At 45.5% G+C, this 19,707-nt stretch overlaps 1 protein-coding gene across 2 annotated transcripts in view; it reads right to left on the bottom strand.

Annotated features, from left to right (window-relative positions):
* Nucleotides 1-12,385, bottom strand: part of CMTM8 (CKLF like MARVEL transmembrane domain containing 8) — a 103,150-nt gene extending 90,765 nt beyond the window's left edge. The window contains exon 1 of one of the 2 annotated variants that reach the window (XR_009492286.1): nucleotides 11,941-12,385. Coding sequence is in view for 1 of the 2 variants with exons in the window: in NM_001046358.1 (NP_001039823.1) it covers nucleotides 11,941-12,087 (147 nt within the window). In the remaining variant the exon portion in view is untranslated. The remainder of the gene's footprint in view (nucleotides 1-11,940) is intronic. The other variant, NM_001046358.1, reaches the window with a different exon arrangement.
* Nucleotides 12,386-19,707: the final 7,322 nt, after the last annotated feature.

Below are 19,707 nucleotides of genomic sequence, written 5' to 3'. Positions count from 1 at the left end.
CAAAATCAGAGTGGAATGTAAAGAACAATGATTTTAAAAATCACCTCCAAGTGTAAGTGTAAGTATACAAAAGCACAGCAAGAAAGAGAGAAACTGGTATGATTTATAGCAAGGAGATCCAACCAGTCCATCCTAAAGGAAATCAGTCCTGAATATTCATTGGAAGGACTGATGCTGAAGCTGAATCTCCAATACTTTGGCCAGCTGATGGAAAGAACTGACTCATCTGAAAAGACCCTGATGCTGGGAATGATTGGGGGCAGGAGGAGAAGAGGAGAACAGAGGATGAGATGTTTGGATGGCATCACTGACTCAATGGACATGAGTTTGAGTAAGCTCCGGGAGTTGGTGATGGACAGGGAAGCCTGGCGTGCTGCAGTCCATGGGGTTACAGAGTCAGACACGACTGAGCAACTGAACTGAACTGATCCTACTGAATATTTAAACGCATGTAAAGTTACAGTCAATTTAGAATTGACTCAGAATCAATGGGGTTGCACAGAGTCGGACACGACTGATGTGACTTAGCAGCAGCAGCACAATCAAGAAATAGTTACACATATATGGGAATATGATTAATGGTGAGACAACTAGCTACCCATTTGGGGGGGGGGAAATTACATTCTTTTAAATTTATTTTTAATTGGGGGATAATTGCTTTACAATGTTGTGGTGGTCTCTGCCATACAACAATGGGAACCAGCCATAGTATACACGTGTCCCCTCCCTCGTGAACCACCCTCCCAGCCCTCACCCCCTCCCACCTGACTAGAGTCCCAGCTTGAGCTCCCTGTGCTATACAGCAGTCTCCCACTAGCTATGAATTTTACCCATTGTAACGTATATATGTCAGTCGTACTCTCTCAGTCCATCCCACCCTCTACTTCCCCTGCTGGGTCCGGAAGTCTGTTCTCTATTCCTGCCCTGTAAATAGGTTCATCGGTACCATATTTCTAGATTCCATCCATTTTTCTAGATTCCATACATATGCATTCATATATGATATTTGTTTTTCCCTTTCTGATTTACTTCACTCTGGCAGGGGAGATACCATGATCATGAAATTACATTCTTATCCACACAGAAAGAACTTATGCCTTTAGATGACATTTTTTTTTAATTGTTTATTTATATTTGGTTGCACCACATGCCTTGCAGGGTCTGTTCCTTGACCAGGGATTGAGCTCAGGCTCTGGCAGTGAAAGTGCCGAGTCCTAACCACTGGACAGCCAGGGAACTCCTGCTGGTAAATATTTTTAACATTTAAAAGAATGGTATTTTCTCCAAATATCTGTATAATCCTGGGTCTAAGGAAGCCATGTTTAAGCAAAGTAAACCCAAGAAGGCTGAATAAAGGTAAGATCTAGATTTCATGCAAATTAGAAACTTATTTTGATGAAAATGGCATGAATGATACTAACAACAAGTGACGCGAGAAAGTTGATACTTATACAGGAAACCTACAAATCAACACAAAAGCAACATGGAAAAACATCAAGGTATCACTAAGTGAAAACGAAGCTGCAGAATATGTATACTACACTCATTCACGTGTGTGTATATATGCACACGCACAGAAAAAGGTCTGTGAACACTAAGTAGATGGGGGTAGATGCTGGATACGGTGAAGGAGGTAAGTTATCAGAGACACTGAGTTTTCACTCTATATATAAATGACTTGAAGTTTTTTACAATGAACACACTGCTAAGTTTCTTTAATTACATTAATGCATAAATACATTCTCATCACAAAAAAATTAAAACCATATAAAAAATAAGGAGTTAAAAAGCAAACCTCCCTATTCAACTACATCCCACAATCCAATCTTATTTCCCTCCTTGGAGGTAAATTTTCATAAATGTCTTCCTTCACTCCCTGGTGGCTCAGACAGTAAAGAATCTCCCTGCAACACAGGAGACATGGGTTCGATCCCTGAGTTGGGAAGGTCCCATGGAGGAGGGCATGGCAACCCACTCCAGTATTCCTGCCTGGAGAATCCCATGGATGGAGGAGCCTGGCGGGCTACAGTCCATGGGGTCACGAAGAGTCGGACATGACTGAGCAACTAACGCTTTCACTTTTTCAATCCCTTTTATATCTTTAAAACATTTTTAAAGAAAGAAAGGGCCCTTTTTTTTTTTAATGAGTAGAAGGGGAAAAACAGGCATTTACTGAAAGAAGAAATAAATGGCCAATGAGCATATTTTAAATGTTAAATTTTGATCATCACAGAAATACAGATTTTAAAAAATCTCTTTTTTCACATGTCCAAGGCTCCCCTGAATATTAGCTAATGCTCTGACTGGTGGGTGTCTATGCCAAATCAGGTTTTTTTAGAGTATCTCCCACTCCAAGAAAATTGGAAAATGTTAAAAGTTTAAGTATTTGAAGAAACAAACCCACTGAAACACCACTAGAACACAAACACACAAACCCACTGAAACAGAACTACAGGGAATGCCAGTGGGTATAAACCTTTCTGTACAACTGGGCAGTAATACCAAAGCCTTAAAAACACATAGAGCAACCCCACTCCAACACAAAACTATTAGAACTAATAAATGAAATCAGCAAAATTGTAGAATATAAGGTTAAGGATACAGAGCTCAACTGGATTTCTATGATGTAGCAATAAACAATCTGAAAATGAAATTAAAATAATTCCATGTTCAATAGCATCAAAAAGAATAAAACACTTAGGAATAAATTTAACAAAAGAAATATATGATATGTACATTGAAGACTACAAAACATTGTTAAAGAAATCAGAGGAGTTGTAAATAAACAGAAAGGTATCCCATGTCCATGAATCAGAAAACAGTTTTCAAACAGCAATATCCCCTAAATTGATCTACAGATTCAGCACAACCCATACTGAAACTCTAGCACCCCTTTTTGCAGAAATTGGCAAGATGATACTAAAATTCAAGGAAATGCAAGGGACCCAGAATAGGCAAAACAACTTTCAAAAAATAACAAACTTGCAAACTCACAGTCTGATTTCAAAACTTTCTACAAAGCTACAGTTAGTGTGGTACTGGCACAAGGATAGATATTTAGATCAACAAAACAACTGATGATGCAGAAATAAATCCTTACATTTATGGCCATATGATGTTCAACAGTGGGTGCCAACACAATTCAGTGGGGAAAAAAATTATCTTTTCAACATATAGTGCTAGGACCATTAGATATCCACACGGAAATGAACAAAATTACCCTCCTTCCTCAAAAAATTAACTCAAAATTAGCCACAGACCTAAATGTAAGACATAAAACTACACAACTTTTGACTTTACCAGCAGTCCAGTGGTTAAGATTCTGTGCTTCCACTGCAGGGGGCACGGGTTCGATCCCTGGTCAGGGAAGTTGCGCATGCCATGCAATGCAGCACCACCCCCCTAAAAAAAAAACCTATAAAACTTTCAGTAAAAGACAGACAAGCAAATCTTTGTGACCCTGCATTAGGCAAAGTCTTCTTAGATATGACATCAAAAATACAAACAACAAGAGAAAAAAAATACACAGACTGTACTTTGTCAAATTAGGAAACCCTTGTTCTTTAAAGGAAACCATCACATAAAGTGAAAAGACAACACCCAGCATGGAAGAAAAATATTTGCAAATCATGTATCTGATATATGATAAGGAACCTGTATCCAGAATATGAAAAGCATGCTTACAAGTCCACAATAAGAGAAATTAGTTTTTTAAATGGCAAAGGATTTTTTGGTTGTTCACATTATCTTTATTGGGCTGCCGTTGACATTACTTTTCAACTTTTCAGGGCCTGGTTGTTCCTTTTAAATGGCCAAGGATTTGAACTGACACTTCTCCAAAGAAGCTAGACAAATGACATAAAGAGATGCTCAACATCAATAGTCATCATGGAAATACAAACTAAAACCACAATGAGATATCACTTCATACCTCGTCAGGATGACTAGAAAAGGCAGAAAACAAATCTCGGGGAGGATGTGGAGAAATCGGAACACTCATGTTGGTGCTGGGATTATAAGTTAGGGTCACCATTTTGGAAAGAGTCTAGCAGTACCCTGACAAATCCCTCCTCTCCTACGTAAACGCCCAAGAGAAGTGAAAACTAAGTCCACACAAAACCTGTGCACGAAGGTTCACAGCAGTGTGTTCGTAGCAATCAAAATGTGGAAACAGCTCAACTGTTCTCAGTTGATGAATGGATAAACAATACATATATATGTATAATACAATGAAATATTATTTGGCAATAAAAGGAATGAAGTCCTGAGACATGTTAGAGCATGGATAACCCTTGGAAACATTATGTTAAGTGAAAGAAGCCAGACAGCAAGGGCCACACACTATAGGATCCATCTACAAGAAATAACCAGGACAGACAAATCCAGGGGGCAAAGAACAGATTAGCTGCTACCAAGGGCTGAGGCCAGGGGAGACCAGGGAGTGACTGCTAACAGATATAAGGTTTCTTTCTGTGGTGACAAAAATGTCCTAAAATCAGACAATGATGAAAGCTGTACAACTCTGTGAATATCCTAAAAAATTTCTGAATTGTACACCTTTAAAAGGTCAACTTTTCATGTATATTTTTACTTTTCTTATTTTTTTGTTTTTTATTTAATTTTTTCTTGAAGTATAGTGGATTTGAAATGTTTCAGGGGTACAGCAAAGGACATGCATATCCTACATGACAATGGTCTTTGACTTACTTCATCTCGACATCTATCCATGTTGCTGCTAATGGCATTATTTCGTTACTTTTTACGACTGAGTAATATTCCATTGTATGTGTGTATCACGTCTTCTGTATCCATGAGTCTGTCAGTGGACACTGCGGCAGCTTCCATTCCTTGACTGCTGTAAAGAATGCTGCAGTGAACGCTGGAGTGCGTGTGTCTTTTCTCCCAATATACACCCACGAGTGGGATGGCTGGATCAGACAACAGCTGTATTTTTAGTTTTTAAGGAAAAATCATCCATCTGTTATCGCTAATATCTCAATAAAGCTGTATCTTAAACCTGGATATGCCCAAACTCATAGAACAGTACACTAAAAAGGGTAAATTTTACTGTAGACATCAATAAAATTTTACTTCAAGGAAGATTCATATGCCCTGTTGCTCAATTCCAAGTACACATCCATAGAAAACCTCAAAAGAGTATCCAGAAAGAGGGGGCTTAAGGACTGTTTGTTACAACCTTGTTACAGGAAAGAAAGAAACCTAAATTGAACAGTGGGAGCCTGGACATTTATGGAATACTAGGTGGCCCAGAGAAGGCGATGGCACCCCACTCCAGTACTCTTGCCTGGAATATCCCATGGACGGAGGGGCCTGGTGGGCTGCAGTCCATGGGGTCGCTAAGAGTCGGGCACAACTGAGCGACTTCACTTTCACTTTTCACTTTCATGCATTGGAGAAGGAAATGGCAACCCACTCCAGTGTTCTTGCCTGGAGAATCCCAGGAACAGGGGAGCCTGGTGGGCTGCCGTCTATGGGGTCGCAGAGTCGGACACGACTGAAGCGACTTAGCAGCAGCAGCAGCAGGTGGCCATTGGGATTCCCCAGTGGCTCAGAGGTAAAAAATCCACCTGCGATGCAGGAGCCACAGGAGACTCGGGTTCAATCCCTAAGTTGGGAAGAGCCCCTGGAGAAGGAAATGGCAACCCCCTCCAGTATCCTTTCGTGGAGAATCCCATAGACAGAGGAGCCTGGTAGGCCACAGTTCATAGGGTTGCAAAGAGTCAGATATAACTGAAGCAACTTAGCATGCACGCATGCAGGCAGCCATTAAGAATGACTGAAGAACTTCAATAATTTTTTTTAAAGCCAGGAACAGAAGAAAAAATGTTTTTAAAAATTGGAAAAAAACAAAACAAAACACAATGCCTAAAGAAATGAACGCTGATGAGGAAAGGTAATTTATCAGGTCTCCCCAGGAAACTGGCACATTCAGATTGGGTAATCTGAGCAGAGTGTAATAAAGGTCTTATTTAGAAGGTAGGGTGCAGGAAAACCACAAGCCATAACGCAGGGCCTGGCAATAGGAAGTGGCTGGGAGTGACCAGATAACAGAGCCAGGGAAAACAGCCCAGGGCCGAGGGCTGCCAGAGCCCGCCTTGCACAGAGGGACACAGCTAGGCTGCTGAGCCCGGCAGGCAGGAGTCCCAAGAACGAGCGCCCTGAACCTGCTCCTCTCCCACCTACTGCATCCTACAGGTGCCAGGAGGACCCTGGAATCCAGTGTGGCATCAGAGGGGACCCTGGAGACGGCCGGGTCCGTGCAAGTCACTACAGGGTGGAGAGCCGGGTGGAGGGTGCCTCTGAATGATGAATGGAAGACATTCAGCACAGATGGTCATAGCAGGAAGCAAGGAGTAGTTCATAAGTGACCACATTTTTTAAAAAACTGCAGATAAGTAACACACAACCACTTAAGAAACCCTGGAATGGTTTACTCCAGCGGGTAAACAGAGGTTCGCCCAGAGTTTCTCAACAGTGGGGCTGTAGGCAGCTGGTGAAGCAACTCTTCATGGCTGGGGACTGTCCCAAGCGCTTCAGGACATCAGACTCCCTGGACCCCAGGGCATTGAACACCAGGAGAACAGGCACGACAATAACCAAAAATTTCTGAAAAGCCTCCCCACGCCCAAACATGGGTCAATATTGACACGCCTGACAGGAACCACTGTGGGGAACACGGTTCAAGGGGTTTTTTTTCATACTTGCATTTTTCTCATTTTTCTACCAAGATTAGGAACCTGTGTTCATCCTTCTTCAAAAAGAAATCAACAGGATAGACTAACTTAACTCCTCCCGGCCTCACCGCACCACATGTGGGATCTAGTTCCCCCACCGGGGATTGAACCCTCGTCCCCTGCATTGCGAACTTGAAGCCTTAACCACTGGATTGCCAGGCAAGTCCCAGGACAAATTAATTTAGATGCCGGTTCTCAGGAAACCCTATCTGTCCTCCCCCAACTAAGTTTGCTCATGACAGTAAGTAAACGAAAGGCGATCTGACATTATTACCTGCATGACATAACTCATTTTGAAGTCGCCAACAACAGGAAGGCTGCAGTTTAACTCAGCTTCTGACAAACCACTTGTATTCTTCCAATCCTCATAACTGTTATGAGATCACAACATCCTACAAGTCACAGGTCAAGTCCTGGATTGCTTCTAGCTCGTTATAAAACTTGAAGAGGAAGGAAACCACTACAATTTGGTTGCCATGCCATGTTACACCGGCACCGTCTAGGGTGTTTTAGCAGGTCAACTCTGTGAGAAAGCCAGGCCAAGGGATCCTGACAACAGATTTGGGGAAACACTGTGTTTTACTCTCTATTATTTCCCCCAGGCTCAAGCAGGAAGTCAGGTTCTTAGTAATTCTTTGTCTCAGTATTTTGCTTTTTCAAGGCGGAAAGTAACATTCTTCTAGGGGCAGGTCTAACTTAATCTGAGGGCTGGAACAGCAAAAGTTTGAAACCTGCCCTGCCTCCACCCTCAAATAAAGAATTCATGGCTCCATTTTCCTTACGGTTCAACAAACCATCCACTGCAAGCTACATTCTGACTCAGATGTTAAAATATAAACAAAAATTAAAATATTTATAAAATATAAACAGTATACTGAATCAATAAAATGTAGTATATACTATTTAGGGTGATCCTTAACATTTTCAAGAGTTCTATGGAATCCTCTGGCGATCCAGCGGTTAGGACCTCGTGCTCTCACTGCTGGGGCCCTGGATTCAGTCCCTGGTCAGGGAACTAAGATCCCACAAGCCACGTGGCATGGCCAAAATAAATGAAAAAGAAAATTTTAAGAATCTCTTTGGAGTAGGAAATAGCAACCCACTCCAGTATTCCTGTCTAGAGAATCCCATGGACAGAAGAGCCTGGCTGGCTACAGTCCATGGGGTCACAAAGAGTCGGACATGACTGAACTAACGAGCACGTACGTATGGACAGTAAATTCATGAACTGTTCTTCCGATGAATGAAGACACCCTCTCCCATTCCACATTCCCAACATCTATTTAGATAAAAGTAATGTATAAAACTGCACAAGTGGAAGAAACTCTGCAATCATCAATTGACTCGCTTGAAATATCATAAGTAATGGAATTTTTAAAATAATTAGCTATTGACATTTGTTTTATAGATAATAGCATATTATGATAAAAGAAAGTATCTAAGCATTCTGTAGCTGCTTTCTCAAAGGACCATCCAAGAACACTTTGCAATAGTATCTAGTGAGCTTGTTAAAAATGCTGATTTCTTTCTCACTGTAGCAAACTTGCTGTAACAGGATTTCTGTAGCCAGCACTCTAGAATATGCATTTTAGTACAGTGCTCACTGTGATTTTTATGCTCATTAAATCTTTAAAGTCACTGTGCTAGAGGCTAAGATGGCGTAAAAGAAATTCTAGTTAAAACAGCATTTCAGTGGAGGTTTCTTAAATTTCTACAGCAATTTCCACTACAATGGATAAAGCAGGCTTAGAGAATGTTACTTACTTTCTCCGGCCATTCTAAACATTTGACATAGGCAATTTGGAGCATGCCTAGAAGAAGAATAAGTAACTTGGCTCAAAATTGGTGATCAATATATATTTGTTGAATAAATGAATATAACATAAACAGGGAAAAAAAAAAAAAACAACCTTTTAGGGGACTTTCTGGTGGTCCAGTGGTTAAGAATCCGCCTTGCAGAGCAGGGGGTGTGGATTTGATCCCTGACCAGGGAACTAAGATCCCATATGCTGTGGGGCAATTAAGCCCACGTGCCACAACGAGAGAGTTTGTGCACCACAATGACAGAGTCCATGTGCTGCAACTAAGACCCAGTGCAGCCAAATAAATTAAAAAAAATTTTTAATCTCTTTAAATGTCCATGAGTTTTCCTGATTGAGAGAACAGGTTCTTGGTATTACAGAAGAACACACTCATGTGAAGGCACACCGCTGTGATGTCACAGCTCTCTGGGAAGAAAACAGATTCTACAGGTTTCCAGAAAGGGGGTGGGGGATCAAGAATTGGAATCTTTTAAAAAGAATCAGAAGAGCTAGAAGATAACAGAGGAACACTTTGAAAATTCTGAAGGAAAAAATTTCCAATCTACCATTCTTCACTTAGTCAAACTATTAATTATGTGTAACAGTGGAATGAAGACATTTTAAAAGATGCGCCTCTCAATTTACACATGCGTCCTTTTTTAGGAGACGCATGTGTGCGTCAGAGGGTGTGTGTTTCCCCCCAGACAGAGGAGGACACTGGTCCTGGGAGGCAGAGGATCAACCTAGGAGAAGGGGGAAGGGGCTTTCAACAGGCACATGCAGGAGACCCCAGGCCATCAGCTGTGTCCAGGTGAGAAGGCCAGGTGAGAGCGGATCAGACGCTCCCAGAGAGGGCTGGTCAAGAAAACGACCCTAAAAAAAAAAAAAAAAAAAGAAAAGAAAACGACCCTGATGGAATACCTGCTGTCTCTCAGTTTCCTGAGTGAAGACTCAAACAGTAAAGTCAGTGACTAAGTATCTAGAGAACTCAGAAATGGAAAATTACAATCTCCAGGAACAACAAGAAATTGGACAGCAAAGGAAAAGCACCCACAGACCGCTCAGCGGCTCCTCTTGAACAGTTTATGATATCCTAAGGTCAGCACCGGTTATCGATCTAATCCAAAGACATAAAGGTGTATGTATAATGCGGGTGGGGAAGGGGTGGCCCAAGAGGGTAAAGCCTCATTTGTCAGAGTACAAAGCCAAGGATAACACCATTGGTGGGGGAAGGGTCTAAGAGATGGGAATGTGGGTACCTCTGGTACGGCAATGGTGGGGGAGGGTTAGATGTCTACCGGTAGGCCAGTGACTCTAAAACCTGTGCATATAGAGATCTGCCAAAATAAAAACTCTCGTAGTCATTCAGGATAATTTTTCTCACATGTTTTTCCATCAGTTTCAAAAAACGTATTGAAATCGAAACGTCTACGTGCCAACACATCAGCAGTGGTTATTTCTAGTAACATAATTGTGGGCCATTTACATTTTTTCTTTTACTTTCCTATTTTCAGAGAAAGCATGGAACACGGAGTCTGTTGATCATAAATCAGAAAACAAGAGGTGTTTTACTTTACACCTGGTCCGCATCCACACCAGGGTAGAAGGCCCACCTCTGTCACTGTAGCTGCCACTAGCTCTGCTGGAGCAGAGGAGCCTGCCAACTCCTTCATCCACACAGCAAATATTTGTTGAATTCCTATAAGCCAGGCCCTGCAAGGTGATTCCAATACCCGAGGCTTTCTATTGGATCTCCCCAGCCTCAGTGCCAGCAGGGGGAACGAAATGGGGGATGGGCTAAGCCAACACTTCAAACTCTCTATGCACTGGAACCAACGGGGATGTATTCAGTTGGTCTGGGGTGTGCTCTGAGTCTCTGGAAAAGTGGATGAGCAGGTTTCTCAGGGGATCTGGGGTCCTCAGCACTTTGGTACCATCACGGCCCCAAGCTCACATAAGCTAGATTTCAACCCCACAAAGGTTTAAGTGAAAGTATGAGGGATATGGGGCTTCCCCAGGTGGCATAGTGGTAAAGAATTCCGCCTGCCATTGGAAAAAGCCATGGTCCCTGCCCTTTTGTATGACACCCTTTTTGAAACACACCGGCCTGGAAATAAAAAACAAACAAACAAAAAAAGAACTCGCCTGGGAATGCAAGAGATGTGGGTTCAATCCCTGGGTTGGGAAGATCCCCTGGAGTAAGAAATGGCAACCCACTCCAGTATTCTTGCCTGGGAAATCCCATTGACAGAGGAGCCTGGTGGGCTGCAGTCCATGGGGCCGCAAAGAGTCAGATACAACTGAACACGCCACAAGTAAACTGTGTGAGATATGGCAGAAGGAAGGGATGCCCCTTAACAGTTACAAGCAGGGCCCTGGAGACAGGCAGGCCTAGGTTTGAATCCCACCTCCACCCCCAGGTGGGACCTACTTCCTCTCTCTAAACCTCAGTTTCTTCACAAGTAAAATGGGATCATAATCAAAGTTCCCTTCACAGGATGGGCTTCCCAGGTGGCTCAGATGGTAAAGGGGCTGCAGTCCAGAGGGTCGCAGAGAGTCGGAGACGACTGAGCGACTTCACTTTCTTTCACTTTTCACAGGATAGGAGTGTTGTGCGGGACATGTGGGCAGGAAGGTGTCTAAAGGGCTTGATGAGACCCTGGCACCTGGTGAAGACAGTACACAGTAGCCTCCGTTAGCTGTTAACAAGCCCAGGACCTTTCTCAGCCAGGAGGAAACCTAAAGGGGGGATAACTGGATCTCTCAGCGTCCACGTTCTCCTCTAGAGAGGAGAAGGCTGGTTCATGTGCCCCCTCCCCAGGAACGGTCTGAGTCTTAAACCAGGATGTGCAAAGCACCAGACAAGAACCCCTTTGATCCTCAAACAGCACCAGACAGGAGACCCTCGGAATTTTTCCGTAAACCCTTCCTGATTCACCTCAGTTTTACTTCCAAGGAGATAATTAGGAAAAAGAAGTCTTCTCCCCTGATCTTCGAGAAGCTTTGCTTTTGGGGAAAAGGCCATCCACGTGGATATCAGGTGAGGGAGGCACCAGGTATCTCTGACACTCATGAACACAAACTCAATGTTCACCAAGTATCCCGCTCCGGGCACACGCCACGACCGCAGAGAGGGCCCAGCAGGTCGAGTTTCTCCCCAACATCCCGAAGCTCATGACCCTCTCCCCTAGAAGAGCCCAAGGTGAGAAGGGGCCCTCTTCTGAGAGGGGTCTCGGAGTTTGGCACCTTGGGATGAAGGCGAGGCTAAGCCTAAAGCGTTCCTCCGAAGCCGTCGGAAGGATGTGAACAAGCTCCCGGGCGAGGAGCACCGCGCGGGGTCCACCTGCGCTCCCAGCCCCGCCCGCCCGCCCCGAGGCACTCACGATCTCCGCCACGATGAGGAGCCCGGGCAGGGTGCGGAGGAACTCGCGGTCGTAGGAGAAGCTGCTGCTGGTGGTGGAGAAGTTCTCGGCGAAAGAGCTGGCGGTGGTGGTGACCGTCTGCGAGCGGGCGCGCTGCGGCTCCTCCATCGTCGCGCCCGGGCGGGCAGCGCCGGCCCCGCCTCGGAGACCCCCGGCGCGTCCAGGCGGGCCGCGCGGCTCAGAGCCCGGGGACACCGGCCAGTGGGGGGGAGGGGAGCGCGGCGGCGGAGGGACGGGGCGCGCGGGGGGCGCCTGCCGGGCCCGTGTGGCCGCGGCGCGAGTCTGGAGAGCGCGCGGCGCCCCCCTCTCCTCGGCGAGCGCGGGCTCTCGGGCTGCGCGAGGGCGCCGCGGCAGGAGACCCGGCGAGGGGGAAGCCGCCGGCGGCCGAGGGAGGCGGCGGAGGCCCGGCGGAGGAGGGGGCGTGGAGAGGGGCGGGCACGCGGTGGGCGGGGAGGGACCGCCCCGCGGAGGCGCCGCCGGCCGGCGGTCGCTTCACCTGTTGCTCGGCCGGGAGGGTGCGGGGGCGCGGGGTCTGCGGAGGGAGGCCTGGGGTCGCGGCCGCCGGCTGCTCGGCTCAGCCAGGCGCCGCCTCCCGGGGGCGAGTCGCCGCTGACCTGTCTCTTTCCACCTGGCGGCGGCCGGCCCGCGGCTCGGGGGCCGCCGGGAAGAGCCAGGCCTCCGGGCCGCGTGGCTAAGGGAATGGAGGGGTGGGCGGGGCGATCGCTCCAGGTGGCGAAAGAGTGGCTGGAGTTACGACCTGGCCGGACCTTAGACCCGAACGAGATCGATGTGTGGCTGCCGGGACGGTCCGTTCGGAGCTTCTCCCCCTGCCGCCGCGGCAGCCGCCGCAGCCGGGCGGGATTTCCTGCCCCTCCTGCCGGGAACAATTTGAGGAACCAGCTTCATCGCCGGGCTTGGAAGGCGAGACGCTTCCAGGCGCTCTCAGAGGCTCGATCGCGCGGATGCATGGAGACCGCGCCTGGCCCGTAGATGGGAACGGGGAAATCTTTGGGGGGGGGGGGGGGTCCCTGGTCACGATGAATCAGTGTCCCATCGCCCTCGGGAGGAAATGTTGGGGGGAGAGCTAGAAAACTGTGTGGGTCGTGCAAAGTGTGCTTTCCTGGGGTGCGGGAGGGGATGAGGGAGCCCCACGCATGCAGGCAAACGTGTCAGGCTGACCCGAATTTCAACACTTGCATTTCTCAGCCGTGTGACCAGGAGCAAGGGGCCCCACGTCTCTGGACCTCAGTGGACCGTCTGTAAAATGCCTAGGTGGACACCTTGCCAACAAGAACATCTTCCTGGCACACTCTCCTTCTGTCTGGTGAAAGAATGGCAAGAAATATTCTACTTTATTCAGACACGCCCCAGAGGAAAGGAAATAATCCTTGTTCACAAATAGAGGGTTGCTCTCAGATCACAGCGAAAGCATTCCATTCCCTCTTAATCTGTTCCCAAACACCTTTGGGAAAAAGTCTGAAGGGACATTTTTTCCCACCATGTCCTGTGAGCTGAGAAGAAAGCAAAAATGATCGATACACTCAAGTAAAACAAGGAATTCGTTTCTTTTAGGTCTAGGGCCTACGCAGGAGGACCTCAGGAAGTAAAAGACTTCAAAAGCATTACTGGGCTGCCCTGGTGGTCCAGCGTTTAAGAATCCACCTGCCAATGCAAAGGATACCAGTTCGATCCTATGTGAGCGAAGAGCCCACACGCCATAGAGCAACTGAGCCTATGCTCCACAACTGCTGAGCCCACATCCTGCAACAAGAGAAGCCAATACACTGAGAAGCCTGGGCAATGAGAGGCCCTCCCACCACAACTAAAAGTATCCCCCGCTTTCTGCAACTGGAGAAAGCCGAGTGCAGCGACAAAGACCCACCACAGTCAAAAAATTAAATAAATCGGTTTTTTTTTTTTTTTTAAATAGGCAAAAGCTGCTAATAGATATTTCACTTCTAGGAAGATACACGGATGGCAAATAAGTGGCTCCCTAGCTTCCCTGTGGTCGCTGTGGTGACAAGGGTGTGTGAACATGTTTGTTTGTTTGTTAAAAAAAAAAAAGCATTGCAAAGATGATGATATTTAGAGCAATTCCATCTCTGAGCATTTGCTGAGCATCTCTGGCTGGTGGGTAAATATAACAAAAAATATAGCCCTTTCCCCTTGAGCAGTGGTTCTCAAAGTGTGGTGCCTAGACCAACAGCATCAGTATCACCCAGGAGCTCTCAGAAAGGGAAGTTCTCAAGCCCTACCCTAGATTCACTGAATCAGAAACTCTGAGGGCAAGGACCAGGAGGCTGTGTTTGTACTAGCCTTCCAGCAGACTCTGATATGCACTGAAGTTTGAGAGCTAGTGGATTAGAGAAACCGATCTTGCAGCTGCAGAAATAAAAGATACACATGGAATGGCTTGAGAAGTAGTTTGTGGCATCATGCAGGACATTATCAAAGGCAGGAAGGGAGGAAGGAAGTCAAGACAGCTCTATTTCTGTATTACAAAGGACAAGCCCATCTCAGAAAACCTCTGAGCCCAAATGGACTTCAAAACTCAGACCTCTAATTTAGGAAGGTAAAAGGTACATATGCCATACACTATATAACACCTTTGGTGTGGTGGAATGGCCCTTGAATCAAGTATACTCCTTTGGGGCAACGAAAACACATGAATGAAATAAGCGTGTGTTTGGCTTTTCTACTGCCATGTGATAAATGCTTCCAAACATTAGTGGCTTAAAATAACAACCATCTTGCTCATGAATCTATGGGTCAGGAATTTGGGTGGGACTTGGCGGCAGATTCTTTGGCTCCTCATGCTTACTGGAGTCATTCACTCAGCTGATTTCAATGGGGGCAGGGCAGGCCTGGAAAGTCTGAAAAGCCTTCATTCACATTCTCTTCACTTCCTTTCTGGCACTTCAGTGCTCCACTACCTGGCCCCTCTCTCTCTCCCTCCATGAAGCTTGGGCTTCCTCACAGTATGGTGGGTTCAGAGTAGATGGACTTCTACACAGAAGTTGGCATCCAGAGGGGAAAAAATGAGCAGAAGTTGCAGATCTCTTAAGGTCCAGCCTTGAAAATCACAGAGCCTCATTTCTGCCTCATTCTGTTGGTCAAAGCCAGTAACCAGGGCAGCCTGATTCAGACAGCAGGGAAACAGACACCACCTCCAGATGAGAGGAGCAGAAAACGATTGTGGCCATGCTTTCGTCCATGAAGTGGAACAAATAAAGACAATGACTAACTTCCTCCCAGGTTAAGTTGGATGTTTCTCCAGATACATTTTCTGCCAGCTTGAGAGGAAACTTTTGGGTTTCAGCGTCTTAGATTTCAGAATTACAAAAAAATTACATTGGTTGTTGACAAATGTCCTCTTCTTCCCAACTGCTGCCTAAACCCATGTGCTCATCTTCTGCCTGCAAGCCTCCCAGTGGGATGCCTATTCCTCCAATGATGTATTTTTTCAATCCACCCTTCATTTTGCTGCAAGAAGTATTGTCCCGAAACGCCAGGCTCGGAGCGGGGCTAACGTCTCTGTGCACAGTGTAAAAGCCACCAGGAGGGGGTACACCCCACACTTCCAGCCCCTTCCCAACTGCTCTAGGACGCTTCCCATTCCAACCTCAAATATATTTCCACATGTCTCTGTAGGTATGACCGCTTTATACCCATAACCAGCTCTTCTCCACCTAGAAAGCCGCCTACTTCATCCACAGCTCCAATCTGCACCCTTCAGGCCCATTTCAAAAGTCACCTTTCTGTGATTTCCTCCAGAGTTTCATAAAGCTTGCTCTTGTTTTCTTTCCTTTACAATTCATTAATTTTATGCACCCCTCCTTACCTCTTCTTGAGGGACTTGAATTACCCTTTTTTATCTCCCTCCCTGCCAGAGGAAGTGTTGAATGAATGCAGAAACCCAAACTTTATTCTTTCTTTGGCTCTGTCGGGTCTTGGTTGCAGCGTGTAAGGTCTTTCATTGTGGCACACGGACTCTAGTTGGGGAGTACAGACTCAATAGTTGGGGTGCCCAGCTTTACTTGCTCTGAGTCATGTGGGATCTTAGTTTTCTGACCAGGGATCGAACCCGTGTCCCCTGAATTGCAAGGTGGGTTCATAACCACTAGACCACCAAGGACCTCCCCTAAACTGTACTCTTAAACCCAGAAAAGTATCACAACAAGAAAAGGTAGGCCCTGCCCTCCTGTGAAAGACTTCATGCAGAACAGAGCTTTGAGCTGAGACTTGTGGGAGGTATATAATTTTTTAAACTGGAGAGAAGGTGGACAGGTAAGCATGACATCACCCCAGCCTATAGGAGCAGGCCAGGTGACACCACAAGTCCCCCATGAGTAGGCCAGGTACAGATACAGAGAATCTAAGGAGATCTGTTTGCGTGGAAGAAAGGACTTGTGTGGGGTGTGTTGAGGGTTTATACAGAGTCAAATTATGGTTTCCACTAGGTCATAATACCCAACAAGCAAACTATGAGACATAGCACTGCCAAGAGTCTGCGGAGCCCAGGCCACTCCACAGAGATGCAGGGCTCATTAATAATCCAGTGAAAAGGTGGGCACCTTGTGATTTCCACCTGCTATGTAAAAGAGGATCAAGGGACATTTTCATTTATAGAGAATTTTTTAGAGATACGCTTAACGCATGTTTCTCTTCATTATTATTCTAGTTTAAAACTAATTATGGCTGTTTCAGGCAATCATCATCAATGGATATTAGAATTAGTGGATGAAAGTATGATGAGAATGAAAAGAATATTTGCATCATCTCAGAGTATGTCCCCAGAAGATACAGTTTTCCCTTTGAATACTTATGAATTTATAAGTAACTTTACAGGGGAGGAGACCTGTGAGACACCACCAGACGTCAAAGTCACTGTCACCGACAGCATTGTAACTCCCGATGTGAGGCATCGAGAAAGAGATAATGTCACTTCCATGGGCTTCTTATCAGAATGAATAACCCAGCTTCAATCACGAGGAAGAAACAGATAGACCAAACTCAAGGGACATTTTACTAAGTATCAAGGTCAGGAAAGACAAACACTGAGAAATTGTTCCACACTTGAGAGCCAAGTGCAAAGTGAAATTGCTAGAGGACTCTGAAAAAAACCTCAGTATGATGGCGGGGGAAATCTGAATAAAATTCTGTACATTAGATAGATAACTGCATTGTATCCATGTTAATTCCACGATTCACATCTTATGTAAAATGTTAACATTTGTGGGGTCTGGATGATACTTTACAGGAAATCTTTTTTTTTTTTTTGCAACTTTTTGGTTAGCTTGAAATTACTTCCCAAAGTTAAGAAAATCAAAATAGTGATTTATGGTTGATCACAAATAGAGTTCTCCAATTCCAACTGTAGTTCAGATCCTTCCAGCACAATTGACTAGGTGATTTATCCACCCCAGAACTTCCTGTTTCCCATCCGCTTATTATTAAGGTCTTGTAGGGAAACCAGGAGCTTGGCTGAGAAGTGAGGATGTTCTTTCCACTCAGCCCTGAAAGCTATCAGTCAGTCTGGTCTATTCCTCAATTTGAGAACAGGCAGACACTGGGCCCAGATCCATTCACCAGTGTCTGGGTGTAGATAGGGTCTGTTTGAGTTGCAAGATACTCTATCGATTTGACCAGAGGCCTTAAATCCTCTGGGGTTTAGGCAGATACAGTCAAACAAGTAGATGCATCAGTCGGGTTTGTTTCAGAATGGCTTCTTGAATTATGGTCTTCTAACCAGATACCCTGGGGCTTAAATATTAACTTTGTAGACAGTTCTTCCCTCACACAAAGGAGTCAGTTCACTCCCTTTTCTCTTGAAGTACATGCTATCCTGGGTCACACTGTATTTTGGTGCTTTAAACACAGGGACCAGAAATGTTTCATTTTGTTCTTAACATAAAGCCACATTTGGGAATCTGAGAATGTAATGAAATCAGCCCAACACACAAACTCAGTTGTGGGGGATGTAACAGAGTGGTGGGGACTGTGGTGAACAGGAGCAGGCATGCTTTAGGGGAGCCAGCTGGGTTTCGGCTCCACCTGACTGCTACCTTGCAAAACTTTGGGCCTACTATGGCTAGAAATCCCAGTATTTTATTTTATTTTACTTTTTTCACACCATGCAGCTTTCAGGAGCTCAGTCCCAAAACTTGGGGCCTAGTGTTGCTAGAAATCCCAGTTTTTATTTATTTGGATTTACTGTTGGGCTGCACCTCTTGGCTTGTGGGAACTCAGTTCCCTGACCAGGGATTGAACCGTGGGTCATGGCAGTGAAAGCCTGTAATCCTAAGCACTGGGACACCAGGGAGCTCCTGATTTTAAAAGTACCCCAATTTTTAAATACTGGTAACTAACATTCATCATTTTAAGAAGACTGTATGTGCCACCTGTGCAGGCTGAACAGTGTATCCGAAACTCCATCAGTTGGCTTCAGCTAATTGAGACAAAGGGAGCAGGCCCTTCTTCTCCCCCTCCCTCCCTCTGGGAGGCCCTCTAGAAACCTGAGGTGGGAGTGTTCACTCTGAGTCAGGAGGGGACATGAAGGACCTACTGAGGAGAGAGCTGCGTGCCTACTAGGATTTTCTGGGCCCAAGGAAGGTTAAGATTGGGAAAAATATAGGGGGGGTTAAGAATCAGCTGATTGGGTGATATGATTTGAGAGAACAGCATTGAAACATGTATGTTACCATATGTGAAATAGATCACCAGTCCAAGTTCAATGCATAAAACAGGGCACTCAAAGCCAGTGCACTGGGACCACCCTGAGGGATGGGATGGGGAGGGAGGCAAGATGGGGGACACATGTACACCTGTGGCTGAGTCATGTCAGTGTATGGCAAAAACCACCACAATATTGTAAAGCAATTAGCCTTCAATTAAAATTAAAAAAAAAAAAAAAGAATCAGCTGATTTAGGGAATTCCTTGGCGGAAGCTCGGATTCTGAGCTTCCATCCAGGGGGCATCAGTTTTATTCCTGGCCAGGGGAACTAAGATCCCACACATGGTGTGGTTAAAAAAAAAAATCAGCTGATTTAGAAGTAGGTATTAATATTTGGAAGGTGTAAAAATAATAATAAGTAGTAACTAATTTATTATCGGTCTCTTTTGGGTCAAGCACTGCCTTAACTTGAATTCTACTAGATTTTTTAAAAACCTTCTTGGGAATTCCCAGGTGGTCCAATGGTTAAGACTCAGTGCTTTCACTGTAGAGGGCCTGGGTTAGATCCCTGGTCAGGGAACTAAGATTCCACAAGCTGCGCTGTACTAAAATGAAACGAAAATAACATTAAAAATAAAAATTAGAGATCTTCTTATGGGTCTTGATCTCAATGAAAGAGATGGATCTCCCAGAGTTCTTGGCTGCAGCCACTGATTTAAGAAACACTGATCTAATATCCACAAGGTCCATGCACGATTGGGCTACACAGCTCGGTACGACTGTCCCTTCCTTTATTGACTATGATATCAGGAGCGGGGAGAGAGCAGTGAGTGAGTGATGGGGGGATCTCTGCCAGGCCAGGGGAGGGCCCACGTCAGCCTGCACGGGGAAAGGTGGCATGGTCAGCCTGAGGACCACGGTTCTTTTCTTCCAGAAGCAGACATTTAAGTGTTTTCAAGGGCCGTTATTCAAAGTTAGCTAAGCAAAGAATCAGGGACTAGAAGAGGAAATTCCAGAGGAAGGACACAATTCCCCTTCAGGAAGCACTGGATCT

The sequence above is a fragment of the Bos taurus genome, chromosome 22 (assembly GCF_002263795.3).
Source record: "Bos taurus isolate L1 Dominette 01449 registration number 42190680 breed Hereford chromosome 22, ARS-UCD2.0, whole genome shotgun sequence".
Classification (NCBI taxonomy): Eukaryota; Metazoa; Chordata; class Mammalia; order Artiodactyla; family Bovidae; genus Bos; species Bos taurus.
Note: the sequence above shows the minus strand (reverse complement) of the source record. Positions and strands in the feature narration are given on the sequence as shown.